The sequence below is a fragment of the Morchella sextelata genome (genome assembly GCF_020137385.1).
Source record: "Morchella sextelata strain SCLS chromosome Unknown scls_3, whole genome shotgun sequence".
NCBI classification, from domain to species: domain Eukaryota; kingdom Fungi; phylum Ascomycota; class Pezizomycetes; order Pezizales; family Morchellaceae; genus Morchella; species Morchella sextelata.
This window is the reverse complement of record NW_025408618.1, coordinates 1,249,077-1,263,448: the sequence shown is the minus strand read 5'-3', so window position 1 is coordinate 1,263,448 and position 14,372 is coordinate 1,249,077. Positions and strand designations below refer to the sequence as shown.

At 44.0% G+C, this 14,372-nt stretch overlaps 3 protein-coding genes across 3 annotated transcripts; all 3 read right to left on the bottom strand.

Moving 5' to 3' along the window:
• Positions 1-3,255: 3,255 nt before the first annotated feature.
• On the bottom strand, positions 3,256-5,422 carry H6S33_009162 (uncharacterized protein; the record flags this gene model as incomplete). Its single annotated transcript, XM_044840527.1, has 5 exons — positions 3,256-3,666; positions 3,723-4,509; positions 4,580-4,902; positions 4,964-5,294; positions 5,361-5,422. The coding sequence occupies 5 exons, from the start codon at positions 5,420-5,422 to the stop codon at positions 3,256-3,258; spliced, it is 1,914 nt and encodes a 637-aa protein (XP_044697977.1).
• Positions 5,423-9,013: 3,591 nt separating this feature from the next.
• Positions 9,014-9,895, bottom strand: H6S33_009161 (uncharacterized protein; the record flags this gene model as incomplete). Its single annotated transcript, XM_044840526.1, has 3 exons — positions 9,014-9,177; positions 9,250-9,532; positions 9,593-9,895. The coding sequence occupies 3 exons, from the start codon at positions 9,893-9,895 to the stop codon at positions 9,014-9,016; spliced, it is 750 nt and encodes a 249-aa protein (XP_044697976.1).
• A 2,971-nt stretch (positions 9,896-12,866) lies between these two features.
• On the bottom strand, positions 12,867-14,012 carry H6S33_009160 (uncharacterized protein; the record flags this gene model as incomplete). The annotated part of the gene is made up of 4 exons (XM_044840525.1): positions 12,867-13,385; positions 13,449-13,663; positions 13,728-13,933; positions 13,996-14,012. 4 exons carry the CDS (start codon positions 14,010-14,012, stop codon positions 12,867-12,869), a joined length of 957 nt encoding a protein of 318 aa, XP_044697975.1.
• Between the last annotated feature and the right edge of the window lie 360 nt (positions 14,013-14,372).

Below are 14,372 nucleotides of genomic sequence, written 5' to 3'. Positions count from 1 at the left end.
CCTGCCCAGAGAATCCCCTCGAAAGAGCTCGCAAAAACACCCCATCACACTGGAAAACTGTAACGTCAAGTCTCCTAGATACCCAGGTATAACGACATGTTGATAGCAGACAAGCTTTGAGGTCAACCCCTTCGGAGCATCTCCCGTCAGTCCTGTGACACAAAGAAACTGGGGTGTTTGCATGTCGAGAGCAAGGGGATACGTATCCCATGGCCAAAAGACCCTACGTATTGGCTCGTAGCAGAAGTTAGTTTTGCCGGATATGCGTATTTTTCCGCATGTCAGCTATTCTGTTGACACATGCAGCGGTAAGCCTTTTGAGTACACGCCATGCGTCAAGTGCCGATTGCGGAGCGATGGCGATCTACGTACTTCTCGGCACAATCATCCGAATAGTGATCATTCTGGGGGTACTACGTTTGAAAGTGAAACGGCGGGGTGATCCGCCCTGTGAAGCCACCATGTGAACTACCACGCAGCTACTATATTCACTGTTTATACCCAGTCAGCACACATAGACAGCGGTGAACCGTGTACCGGATACCGTATCTCCATGTGAGGAAAAATGGAGTTAAAAATTGCAAGGAGAGCTAGCTGACGAAACTCAAGGCCCTGCATATGGATGATCTTCACTCAGGGCTTTAACTGTCATCTTTTCTCACGAAATTGGGATATACCTTAGTAAGAGTGGATCTCTACACTTTAATCATAATCCACTGAGCGGATCGAAGCGCCTCTTGTAGAGCTTCTGGTGCAAGTGTACATACATTTGGAGGTTCTTTCTATAAAATTTTCGGTTCTATTACATGTACAGTACCCATGTATACATGTATGTATGGGTATAGTCAGATTAATGAACCACCAACTCAGAAAATCCAAGAAGATTTATCAACAGTGCACATTATATTACCCGCGAAATGTACCATTAATCAGTTTCTATGTATCTCCTCTCCATAGTTCTAGCTCGGTGAGATTTTGCGGTAAACATATCCCACTGACATGTACGAACTGCAGATAGATACCTTACATGGATGCGTATGTTATATATGTGGTTTGTTTCTATATAATATAATCTCTCTTCACACTAGATTAAAGTACGCAGCTAATAATGCTATATATCACTTGGCACGACGTCACTTGGTAGTCGCGCTTCTATTGACGTCTACTCCAGTCGTTTTTGAAACCTTTCACTGTTTTGTAGAGGAGATAGGTTATAATTAATCCGAGTGGTGTTGCGATGTCAAAGGGTTGGGGTTGTTTAATTAAAGTACCAGCAAATTCCCGTCTTGGTATATCTTGGTATTAATTCCAAGAGCTGCAGGCTGGATCTTTGAAAATTTTAAAAAAAAAAAAAAGGTTACACTACAGCGAGATCCGTCAGGGAAGCCGGATGCAAGCGGATCTGGAAAGGTTGAGTTCAACTGTTTCATTCGCTGTACTTCTCTAAAAGCAAATTTTGCTTGCAGAATTTGTACAAATTCCACATACAATAAAATCGAACAATATTGTACATGGCAGTGAGATTTCTGACTCGAGCCACTCCTCGGAGAACTTTGACAAATAGACCCATATACGCATCAACTATTTGATATCTTCGGGATGCTTTCTGGGTTCTTATTGGTAAACACCAGGTGGTTTTGGGGGCGGACTGGGTTTGCATACCCCCAAAATCCGGTACTTCATGCAGCTCTTTGATGGCTGTATGCATTCCCAGCCCGTTCCCAAAACGCCAACTTTTTACGAGCGATATCAAACGTCTACTACATATATACATGTCACATATGACGTACACAGGAGACAGTGGGGTCCATCAATGCCAATAAAAACAAGCTTTTAATATGCTCAGGTCGGTGAGAGCGTACATGCATGAGAATTGGACCCTAGAATTGCGTGCGATCTCTCTATCTTAGTCTTCGGATTGATGCATGTCCCCGAAACTCCACTGTCTCTAGATCTCCTCATGGATCTCTTGATGGCCCCGCGATTCATGGCGGGGTCCTAGTTGTATGACCCGTGTCATGAAAGCTCTGTATGAATAATACCCTCAGTGATTACTTTTCACAATACCCCTTGCCTTTACATACTACGCAGGTGATAACAGTCTTTACCCTGTGTGTTGCTTTTGACATGAAAGCTATAGTTAAACCTGTTGAGTGACCATCCGTATGTGTATCGGAGCAAGGAATTTGTAAAGTATGCTATTAAATGATTATATAATCCCTATCCGATCCAGGGAGGGTTGTGCCCTAGGGTTCCAGGCCTTACAATTGATGTTAAATTATCCTTTACAGTTAATATTAAGTTCTACATATATGTAACTGAGGCAATTTTTCATATGCCTAATAGGGTTCTAGCTCAGAACTTTTCGGTGATAACCACCTTAGAAAGCCTTGTTTTTTCTAGCAATCACTACTGTACCGACGTGTTTGGTGAGTATACTTAGAGATGCATGTATGTATGTATTTGGTCGTTAGTCGGGATCACATTTATTTGATTGCTGTGAGTACTGTTAGAGAGCTAGAGGTCTTCTGGTGTCCAATAGCTAAATGCAGTATATGCTGCATGAAGAGAAACTCAGGGCTTCCCCAAATGTTTACGACGACTGAGTGGAGCCTGGGTTTACTTACAGCTTCTGAAAGGTCCGCCAATAAATTTTCTCGGGGATAACAAACATAGTTGGGCCGCGGGGCCGACATCGATACCGGTGATACTTGGAGTATATCCCGCTGCGATCTTCTATCATCAGTTCGGTTGCGAATGTCCTACTTGTCGAGGGACGATTAGAAAACAAAGCTTGTCGCAAGAGGGTTAGATAAATATGGTACCTCACCAGGAACGGAATTTTGATCTCCGGTGTTAATTTATTATTATATACTACTCCGAGGAAAGCGCAAATAATTGACCAAATAGTAGGCACCGGTGATATAGTTCATAAAAACCCTGAACACTAAGAAGTTCGGGTACCCACCAAAATTAACTATAGATCAACAAAATCATACGATTCCTGTCATACAACCTGCACTCGCCCAGTGATCTTTGACGATCTCAACTTTATATGTTAGTTATTCTAACCATATTTATCGCGTTTATAACACCTACAGTACCGAATGCTTAAGTACATGTAGCCGTGTATCCCTGTAGACTGTTGAACTCTGTATCATAAAAACACTCAGACATACAACGCCTTTAACAAAGAAAAATATAAGGGTATCCAAACCCATCCAAGAATTTTTTATACTGTGACCCAAAAACCTTTCAATAATGTCTAAAATGGAGAAATTGGGGGAGTTTTTCACAGACATAATCAGCTTCATCCCTTGTAATCTCAACCGCCAGCGGTCTTTCTGCATTATGCCGGTCCTTGACAATTTCGACCGTGTAGATCATTTGCTTCGTGTCCGAGCCGTCACCAAGTGCAAATATTTCTAGTTGCTTAGGATTGAATCCTTTAGTAGTAATTGCTGGATAATCATCGAATTCGCCAATTCCAAATGAAGCACCCCACTCGTCTGTGTTCGGTGGCCGAGAATATGACTTTATACAAGCTATAATGAAGTTCAGTGCATAACCGTTGGCCCAATGCGGAAGATCAAGTTCATCACTGAAGTTAATGCGGCAGTTAAGAGCGCGAAGAGAGGAAGGTAGAAGTGCATGCAGTGCTCGGATCTATGTTATATTAGACAATTTATCCTAGCCAAAGGATAGTATTCAAGGGATTTTACCTCTGCTTCGGTACCATAGTGTTCTGGGGAAAAAGCCAACTCTTCTAAACGGTCGAGCTTCTTCAACGATCGTAGGTGGTCTTTACTTGGTGCAACAGCTGTATTGGTGGTTTGAAATCGGCCATCAAGAATCAACGTTTCCAAGGAACTTTTGTGAGATATGATAGAATCGATAAACTCGTTGCTGAAACCGGCGTCCATCTCTTTGAAGAACACATGGAGGTGTTTCAACGTTCCCTGAAGGCCTGACAAAAACTCAGGAATGTCTTCTGGAGTGGATGTGACCAGTTCAAACATGGTAAGCTTAGTCTTCTTATCCGAGGCTACTATCGCTCTAAGAAGCTCTTTATCGTTTTCACACGATATCAATACAAGACTCGTCAAGTGGTCCAGACTGACGTATGAGTTCAGTGTTTGAGGTATCTCGGCAATCGGGAAATAGGCCAGTCGTACGTATGACGGTTTATGCTTTGTGTCCGGCAACATCAGGATATCTGGAATAAGAAGATTCTGACGATCCTGAAGCACCACCGATGATTCTATTTCTAGACGCAGTGAATTGATCTTTGAACATTTCTCGAGTAGTTTATTGACTTGAATAAGATGGGAAGCTGTTCGGATATTTCCAACATGGAGAGTGGACAACGCGGTACAGCCACCAATATTTAGAAGCGTTCGATAATCTGGGTTGAAGAGGGGCATGAAAATTCGAACATCTTCAATTCTTGTCTGATACCTTCGGAGATGTTCCAAAATCATGGAGTGTGGCGATGCATCGGGGTACCACCTATTTGAAGAGATTTAACTTAACAAAGTGGTTTATACAAAAGTAAACACAATATCAAAGGTTTACTTACAGGAATCCTTGAAGTTGGTCCCGTGGTATTTTTCTTAGAACGTCTCGAAGAAGCAAACACATGCCATACATGTGTTCGGTAGCTGAGTTGGTTCGTTGGTAGTCTTCAACGATTTCCCGCTTGAACTCGCCGTAGACATTGATCTTTCTACAATGGACTAGATTGCGTTGCTCGGGAATTATAAGGCAATGTAGCAATCGCGGTGTAAACATTGTCCCTTGTGTTACTCTTAGCTCTATATTTTTATACAACCTCTGCGCGGCCAGAGATTTCATCTTTTTGGATGTAAGACAAAGAGAGGCTAAGTCGCTCGGACGACGAATCTATAGGCATCTAGGTATTGGTTTCGAATGCGCCATAATCTTTACGAGTGTATAGACGTACCTCCTGCAAGATCCTGTCGGAGATTTCTCGCGGCATATCATCGATGCTCTTTCTTGTGGAACCCCCGGTTTTCGATGCCTTGTTCGTCTCATTCTGTTCCTCCATCGCCGAAACCTCTTTTTTCTCGGCAGTGGTCGGAAAAACTTCGGTTTGTGCTGCAAGAGGGTTCAGTGCATCTGAAAGGACTTGCGTTACCGAAGATGCAATGTCTTCTGCATTCCTTCGGCCATTCATTGATACGTCGTCTGGCTCTCCATCTTGAGGTAGGGGCGCAATGAGTTCGGAACCAGAGACTCTGTCAGTCATATCTTCAAGGCCTGCTTGAATTTCGCTACTAGGTATCAATACAAATTCACTCCTTGAGAGACTAGGATAAGTATCGGTGGTGGCTCCTTGCTTTATTTGTTCAGGAACAACTTCGACTGGGAGTTTTCCGATTTCTCCGACATGTTCAGACATAATATACCGCAGGTGTCGGGAGTGAGGTCGTAAGATGTAGAATGGCGGGGTTATTTACGTAGAAATATTGAACAAAGCTCGGATTAAGTATTGAATGAATCAAATGGAGACGTTACCCACAAATGAGCTCATGAATGATGTAGGTATCGGTAACGGTGGTGATGATGCTCAGCCTCAGAGCTTCCGTTGTCTACTGCTAAAGGCTTTGACTTTCCTCGCGTGGCCTTGACCAGGCTGTTTGGTCGATCCCTGCTGCACGATGCACACATGACATCTAAGATCTGGATATCGACCTCCACATATTCGGATGCCCGCTTATCCCTTTTAGTGGTCAAGTAGCCAACTTTTGAAGGGACCAAATAGTGAACCGTATACCTAAAAAAATACTTAAAATTACCTACACTATCTCCAGTTCTCAATACACCAGCGATATATTGGTTTATGGCTCTATCTAGCGAAGGTGAAAAGCTGGTACTTTATTAATACGAGGTTGATGGGATATCGATCCTTGCGTGAACGGAATATTTGTACACAGTGACCGAATGAGACTAGTGAACGAAGCTACAACGCCATATTATGTGTTTAAAGACACCAATGATCATACGAGCTAACTACTTATGTATATATTATGTGGTACATAAGGCAAGTTTTTCCCCCAGCTAGCCGCTTTCATTTTTAAGACTACATGTAATTACACTTCGACCAAATGAGAACATCTTGTAGGTTCTCAGTAATATGGCACATAAATACATGTAGCTCGAAAACATGGGATCAATTAGATCATTAGAGTATCATATATATAGAAAAGATATAAGTAGTTAACAAGAATGATACAGTACTTCCGTATTCTAGTCGCATATAATTCTCGCTGGTGCCGGGTCCACGTTACTTTTTGAAAAGTGCCCACACAGATCATGTATCATGTACATGCATACATATGTACTTCGGCTTCTCTTAAGGAAATTCTAAATTCATAGGCTGCCCTGTCCCTAAAAGTACGCATGAACCTCCGACCAGGGCAACGAATGATCTGTGGTATTTGATATGCCTTATGGTGCATTAAAAATCACTATCTTTGTGGGCACACTTCTCCTCCTCATGGATCTTAACTTGGAAAAGGTGTGACTGGCTGATCTTGCTGAGAAAAGTTTAGTGTCGATCTCTTTACCATTTGCGGTTTACTATGTCAGACGCCCGAATAAGCAATTCTTTACTTTCCAATCCAGATATAAGATGGAATCTCAGACCTCAATTTTTATTTCAACCTCTAATTTATTGCCTTTATGTTCATCTATTGTCAGAGTATCTAATTAGAAAGAGCATAGATCAAGGAAGGCAGATCCCGCTGCTGCTCGATCTCAGAATGGGCACATCGATGGTTTATATGCGCGTGTTGACTACGAAAAATGAAATACTCTATGCATGTAAGTGCATCCGGTAGCTCTCATTGGCTTCAAATATATATACGGACCCCTGTATCGCTCCTTCCCCAAAAGCCCTCCGACTATAAAGATCTTCGCCTATGGGTGTCTTGAGGATCTCGTCATTCTGAGGTCGGCATATACCTATATGTTGTTGATATTAAGCTATAGGTATTCCGATGGTTGATACGTATGCATATTGCAACTCTACATACATATGTAAGTATATGTACTGATATACATGTACATGGCATGGATTCGTGTTAAACCCTGCCTCGTATATAAATCTATCGGTGATCTTCAATCTCATAATAACATCCTTATGAACTTAACTATTGGTGTGTCCGATCCACTTCGTGGGAACTTTTGACCCGTTGTTGGTATATCCTCCTTGCATCTTACACGTTCATGCGGGGACCTGCAGCCTTGGCTACTTAAATGTAGACACAAGCTTTTTCTTCCGAACCCGGAAATCTTCGAGGGAAAATCGAATCATTGATTAGTAAAGCCCATCATATATCTATATATCACTGAGTATTGTTCACCAATATCCGGGAGAGCCAGGATGAAATGCCATACCTGCATATATGATGGGGGATTCAAGCAATCCGGCTTTATAAGTTCGAGTACATTACTTTAAAAGACCCTGATTGGTTGGAATCACATTCCATATGCCGTTTACGCAATTGCAAGTGTTTCCCGGTAGTGTGCTGTAATTGAATCGTTGAATTACTTTCCCACCTTCCTCATATGTTGCGTTGGAGTTAGTATCGCATTTTTGAGCTATATATTTATACTTGCAATAAATATACATCGTGATTACAAGTCCATATGTCTCTGATGAGGCTAAAGAGGGTTTGTTGATGCAATTCGAAGTACAGTCGCGATCGAAGCATTCCTATCACAAATCCCAGATCCTAAACCTTGTGTATGCAGCATTTTAGTTCTGTAAATCCTTAGAAATTCCAGACACCACCCTTAATAAAAGTTATATAGAAAGTGCTTGTTTCCACACCATTAGATTGAATTGAAATGAGGAGCGGGTGATTGGGGGATAAATCGCGAAATGTGAAAACGTTTCCACAAGACTACTTGCATTCATTAAAGTAACTTAGATCAAAACTGACACCCGTCTAAACTGGCTGTTGATTTGTTTCACTAGGACCGAAATCTCCGGAGATTTGTCCTTCAGCTGTGAGTTCTATGCGATCGTGACCTACCTAGGGAATTGGCTGTCTCAGGCATCCACGCGATCATACGGTTGTCTGACCCCCTCGGTGCTTCCCTATAAGGCAGAGTAGGTCAGTGTTCATCATCTGAAGACTCTTAACCACTTGAGCTGGATTTAAAGCGACAAGGGAGGCGTGTGGGTAAGTACATATAACATTATACATACGCAAATTGATTAGGTTCTTATAAGCGTCGATTTAGCATCGGGCGTTGAAGACATTCCTTCAGATGGACATGTAGTACTAAGGACATATACATAAGATATAGACTCTAGATATGGATCTCCTCACAATGAAGAATATAAAAGGTGCATGTAGCTAGGCCTCACCTCCCGAAGTACACGTGTAAGTTTGGCCGTCGTGTGGCTTCGGGTAAATTTCAAAAGTGCCCAACTGCACTTCGACGTTACCCGCAAAGATCATCAACTAGAGTGAATCACGAAAAAAAACAAAGGCGATTATCTGAAGAGTCCTTGTCTAAACAGATATACGTCTCAACAGCCATTTGGTATCAACCACTAGCTAGTGTGCATGTGCTGATGGCTGATGATCAGGGATGATGATCATGGCTGATGATCATGGCTGATGTGCTTCACACAACCCCACGGCAATCTAGATTACCGAAGACATTCCAAGGCATGTACATAAGTTTATCAACATCATTTTATCCCTTCTACCTTACTATTCGGATCTACCTACGTATGTATAAGCAATCTACCTGCTATGGTCGCAAAAGCTCCAGTATTCTTGATCATGATATATCACTCGGATGACGGTACTGTCAACAACGTTTTAAGAACTTATAGATTGTCATTTTTTAAAACTATTTGTTATTCCTGCAACAAGTAATAATACCACGAAGAGAATTACTACCACCAATCAACTCTCAACACATTCCTCTAAGATTATTCTCATCTCCATAAAAAGGGATCAGAAGTCTTCTAGCAAGACGCCTTGTTCCCGCCACCGTCAATGCAAGTCACACCATCGAATCCGGTGCTGAGTTTCTCGCTCTCACAGTCACCCTGGGCCTTGTCGCATCCCTCATAGACCTGGCACATCTTGGCCGGGGCGGCACCACAGGTGTTGCTGATAGTGACGGTGTCTAGAAAAAGTGGAATTCAAGAATTAGTAAAAGAAATCTCCTTTGGATTATTCCTGAAATGATTAGACTAACCTCCATAGTTAGAGTTGGCACCGCCAATGACGGTACCGCCAGTAGCGACGACACCATCAACAATGAGTTTGCGAGGGCCTCCATTGCCACTGCAGTTTCCGCAGCTTCTCCAGAGCTTTCCAAAGTCCGAGACAAAGAAGTCCTTGACGACAACGGTACCCTTTCCGTTCATCTGAATGACCTTGTCGGAAGCACCCTTGGCACCACCACCGGTAACGTAAGAAGTACCGGATGATTGCAAGATAGTCAAAGCATCCTCGCAGACATCTTCCCACCAAACGTTCTGTCCTCGCGATCTCAGTCAGTATAAATCTTGCCAAAGTAGATACTCAAGAAGTCGTACCTGAATGGTGCAAGGGCCGTTGCAGTGTACACCCTCGTACTGGTCAGCGCCAATGATGGCGTTCTTCAAGGTAGCACCGCTCTCAAGGATGAAGACAGCGCCTATAGAACCACCGTCGGCCTCGGAGCAGGGGCTAAGACCACGGCCAAAACGTTTCATACCACCATCGTAGGTACCGGTGATACTCATGGGCGAAGATAAGGTAGTCGCACCGGCGGCGGTAGGAAAGGTAGTTGTAGCGGCGCCAGAGACGAGGGGAATGATCGCTCCCGCGGCGAGGGCAGTGAAAGTGCGAAGTTGCATTGTGAGTGTTATTTGTAATAAAAATGAGCGTAAAGCTGTTTTTTCGGATTGGAGGCAATGAATGTAATGCTAATGCTGATGGTGAAGTGAAGAGGATGAAGGACGGAATTGAGGTGGAGATGAAGGTACCCTTATATCTGTTTTCAAAAGCTTCCAAGGAACTTGTTTAGAGTATCTTACAAGACCCAAAATGGATTTCAATATAATCTATCCTTGACACCACGAGGAAGTGGCCAAGTGCACGGTTCGAATTCCATTCGAAAGCTCGGTGCTGGACTAACTATTACTCCACAGGTTGAGCTCATTCGTCAATCTAAACCGCGAGTGAGCTGATGCAAAAAAAAGGTCGATAGATTAAGCTCAGGGCCCCTGCAGTATCAGATTCGATACCTTTTCTGGCAATAATCTTGTCTACCCTCTTGAAGGCCAAAAACCTTGAAACAGTTGGCTACCGGTAAACTACCCCCGTTTCTCCGGGTTTACAGCGGTCTGCACCAAATAGAGCCTCCATCTAACCAGCGGTAGGGTGTCTAGAGAAATAATTTATCCTCACAATTTACCTCGGAATTTCAGGGTGGTGGTTGAGTGCTTTTCAGGAGCCTTTGTGATTGGTTGAACAGACGACAGTTGTGTTGATCATTTCTCTCCAGGTCCAACGGGCGAAGACAACAGTACTGAAATCGGTAGGAGGTCTACGTACTATTCTTGGCGCCAAGCTTGATGCTGCACTTGAGGAGGTCAACCCGGAACACAAGGGGTTGTGAGCCGCTCTGTGGGTACTTCTCGGGCGAACAAGCTCTGAATCGGCTTTTCAAAACAACCACGATGCTTCTCCATCTCCAGCTCTCGGGTGGAAAGGGCCCGGAAAATCCAGAACATCTACATTTGTTGCAGATCATCCGACCTCAGTAACGGAGGGCCTCCGTTGCCAAGAAAACTAATTACACTCGAATAGAGTGAAGGTCCCATCGGGGGGGTAATAAAACTTAGGCAACAACATCTCAGGTATGGAGTCCGATATTTTAGAGATATCATACGAATACGAGAGCAGTAAAGTTGATGTACTATGTAGACAAGAACATACATGTACTTGTGTAGATAGACCACAATCCAGTGAACGTGCCTTGGTTTGTTCAAGAGTTCAACTGATATGGTAGTATACAGAAGTCGTAGGGCAGAGGCTCAATCCACGTAGAGTACATACTGGGTTACTGCAGATTAGGTACATCTAGTGGTTCTTGGCACGGTTCAATAAGCAGTCATGATCAAGTCATCCACCCTAGTGCCTGTATAAAGTTGGGAACACGTAGTTTATAAATTATAAAGATAAAACCCTATATTTAAGCTTGGCAAGGGGTTCAAGCATTTCCTTCGCGACGAGTTTCTGGACATCACTAATCGTCTCCAGCTCAGAATAACAACGATTGGATATCCTTTGTTTCTAGGGCTCCGGCCAGTAACGATCCGAGGCTGAATAGAGTGAGGCATATTCCCCACTCTAGAGTACCAGCTTTATGACTAGGTGCAGAATGTAGGTGGTACTGGGCTAGGAGAACGTTGTGTAAACCACACTAGCTAAGTAGACCGCCAAAACGTTGATCTACACGATACTGATCGATCAGTTTAAACATAATAGACCGAAAACCGAAACGTCAACTTTGCTTTTTAAGAATTGTGTTGAAATCATCAAGAACAAGAATCTTCGTCGGCCCGACATACTCTGGCAGCGGAATTAGCTCTCTTGTGGTGTACAATGCATGTGACCATAAAGTGCCTGTGCTGCACGTATGTTCAACTTCCTACTTACAAGGTGACTTAAATAGAGCTCCTGAGATGAAAGGCTGTTGATGCCAAGATATTGATATATACCAGAGTAGACATTCCCCTTCGAGGACCTGCAGTTCTTCCCGCCCTTTGACATCTGCACACGCCAAACCTATGCCAACAGCTGTTGCGACGTTCCTACATGGGTATGCGTATTCAGAATCCCTTCTCATTATTATAACGATAGTCATAATTTTAATCGGTATCTGGAGCTTAAAGAATCTTGCGTTTAAATAATCTAGGGCCGGGGGCGGGGAAAGAACCCCGAACAATTATTTTTCTTGGCAATAATCTGTATAGATTATAGTGCTTTCAAAAGCTGTTTCAAGCCCGGCCGGACACATGTGCGCATGACATGCCCACGCACGCTGGTAGATATAGCGCTCAAAAGTACTCATCCTTCGGCGTCTGAGAACATTCCAGGAAGCGGTACCGGGAGGGTCAACTAGCCCCCGGATGCCAAGAATCAGCAGTCGCTGGTGGGAAACTGTTTCATAGGTTCTCACTCGAGGACCTTGCGGTAGTTCTTCTACGGATCGGCAGCATAGATATCTGTATGCTGTTAAAATTGAGTACCGCCACCGGAACTGGATTGGATGGGTGAGTTTCTTGATGAAATCAAAGGGTTAATAAATATAGGACGCGCGAGAAAGTGTTGCTCGGATGTCAACCAGATTCGGGGGACTCGAGGCGAATTACCACGAGGAAGTTCATGATCAGTTCATTCTATCCTGTTGTTTATTTTCGCGGAAGGAGTCATAAGACCTGTCAAAGCAAACACTCATGGCATTATGGATATTTCACAGAATAACATTATTCCATAGGGAGGTTTGAGCAGGCCAAAACATTGAAATGCAAAAAACTGAAGGAATCTCCCAATCTAATGATATTGGATGTTAGAACCAATAATTTTCTCTCCTTATTGGATAAGAGCCAGGGCTAGAATTCTCCACTTCAAATGAATAAGGGGAGAAGTATCATACCGCCAAGCTCCACTCAAACCAGAATTATGTGGCGCTCTACTGATGGATCGATATTTACTGCACTTGTGTCTTTTTCACATAGATACTATGTCTTTCTATAGTGGAAGTTACCCGAAAGGTTATATGAGCGGATTTCCATTGGTAGAAAGGCAAAAATTCTTCATCTAAGCGTCCTCCTCACTCAACCACTCCTCCAACCGCTTCTCAACGGTTTTCCATCCCAACGCCTTTCCTCTGCTTGCCCTCGCTCTTGCATTGCTCCCAAACAGGATTGAAAAGAAGGGATGCAACTCCACCGCCTTCTCCGCCGGCCAAACCTCCACCTTATCACTGCTAAGCACTCCACTTGCTGCCAGTTTCTTTGTTTGCAGGCTGACGTGGTCCGCTACTGAAATCTCATCGCTGCTCACACCAAAGTAGTATCCTTCCGCATCCCACTGAGCGGCACCACCATTGGGCTTCAGGGCTTCCCCGACGATAATGGTGTAGAGGCGTGCTAGGTCTTGAATGTGGACTGTGGAGTTAGTGTTGATACCGGCACCTATCTTGAAGCCGACGCCAGCAGCGACGAGGGCGTCTTTGAAGAACGTGGTGGTGAGTTTATCGGGGCCGGTGCCGAAGCCGTAGATTTTACCGGGGGAGATTATGGCGGTGTGGACTGAAGGCGGAGCGGCGAGAACAATCTTGGGAGGTGTCAATTACTTCTCTCTTCTCCATCCATCCATCCACTATTATTATATAGTTACCTTCTCAACAGGCCTGTGAATCGCTGTTTCGGGAAGCGATGTTAGCTCCTTGAGGTCCTTGATGTCGTCCCATATCTTCTCGCTCAGGACATTTCCACTTGGCTCGTCAAACAGAAGTGCAGTGCCGCTGGTGTGGATGAAATATCCGCCTCCACGCTTCTCAAGGCCGCGAATAACTGCGTGGGCGTAGCCTGGTTCGTCACAAATTGCAGTGTCTAAGGAGGTTAGAATAGTCTATGTAGACGGAGGTAGCTAGCTAGCTAGGCCACCAGTACTCACGAATCACAATGTCAGCATTCACTGCCTGAGCTTCCAGAAGCTCTATAGAATCAAGGTCCCCGATCACAGCAGTTATATTTGGGAATGCGCTAGTGATCTTGGATGCCTTCTCGGGGCTTCGGGCGAGAGCGGTGATCTGGAGGGATGGGTAGGTGGTGGTTATATGGCGGAGCACTGTCCCGCCGACGAAACCGGTTGCTCCGAGGCTGGATGGGAATTAGTGATCGACGAAAGTGTTTGAAGAAACACGCATTGATTCTGGGCTTACAAGAATACTTTAGACATTTTGTATTAGTTATTAGTACTAGGGTAAAGAGTGTGTAGGCGGAATCAATCAAGTAATGCTCTTTATTGACAAATATTACATGGGCTTCGCAGCTAGCTACAGCCTTTTATATATAGGTAACTCAAGTATATCACGACATCCATATTGATTCTGAAGCCATAGCTTTGGCACGGTAGTCTTGCCGGAACACGTGCACACGGGATTCCGCGATCAATTCGGATATTGCGATACCTCCAAGATCCACAACACCGGAACTCCTGTGATGATCGTCAGTTAGTACAACGGTATACCGGTGCTCCACTGCATCGGAACTCCGAAGCTGGAAACATGCATTTTAATTACGTAGGCCAGGCACTTCT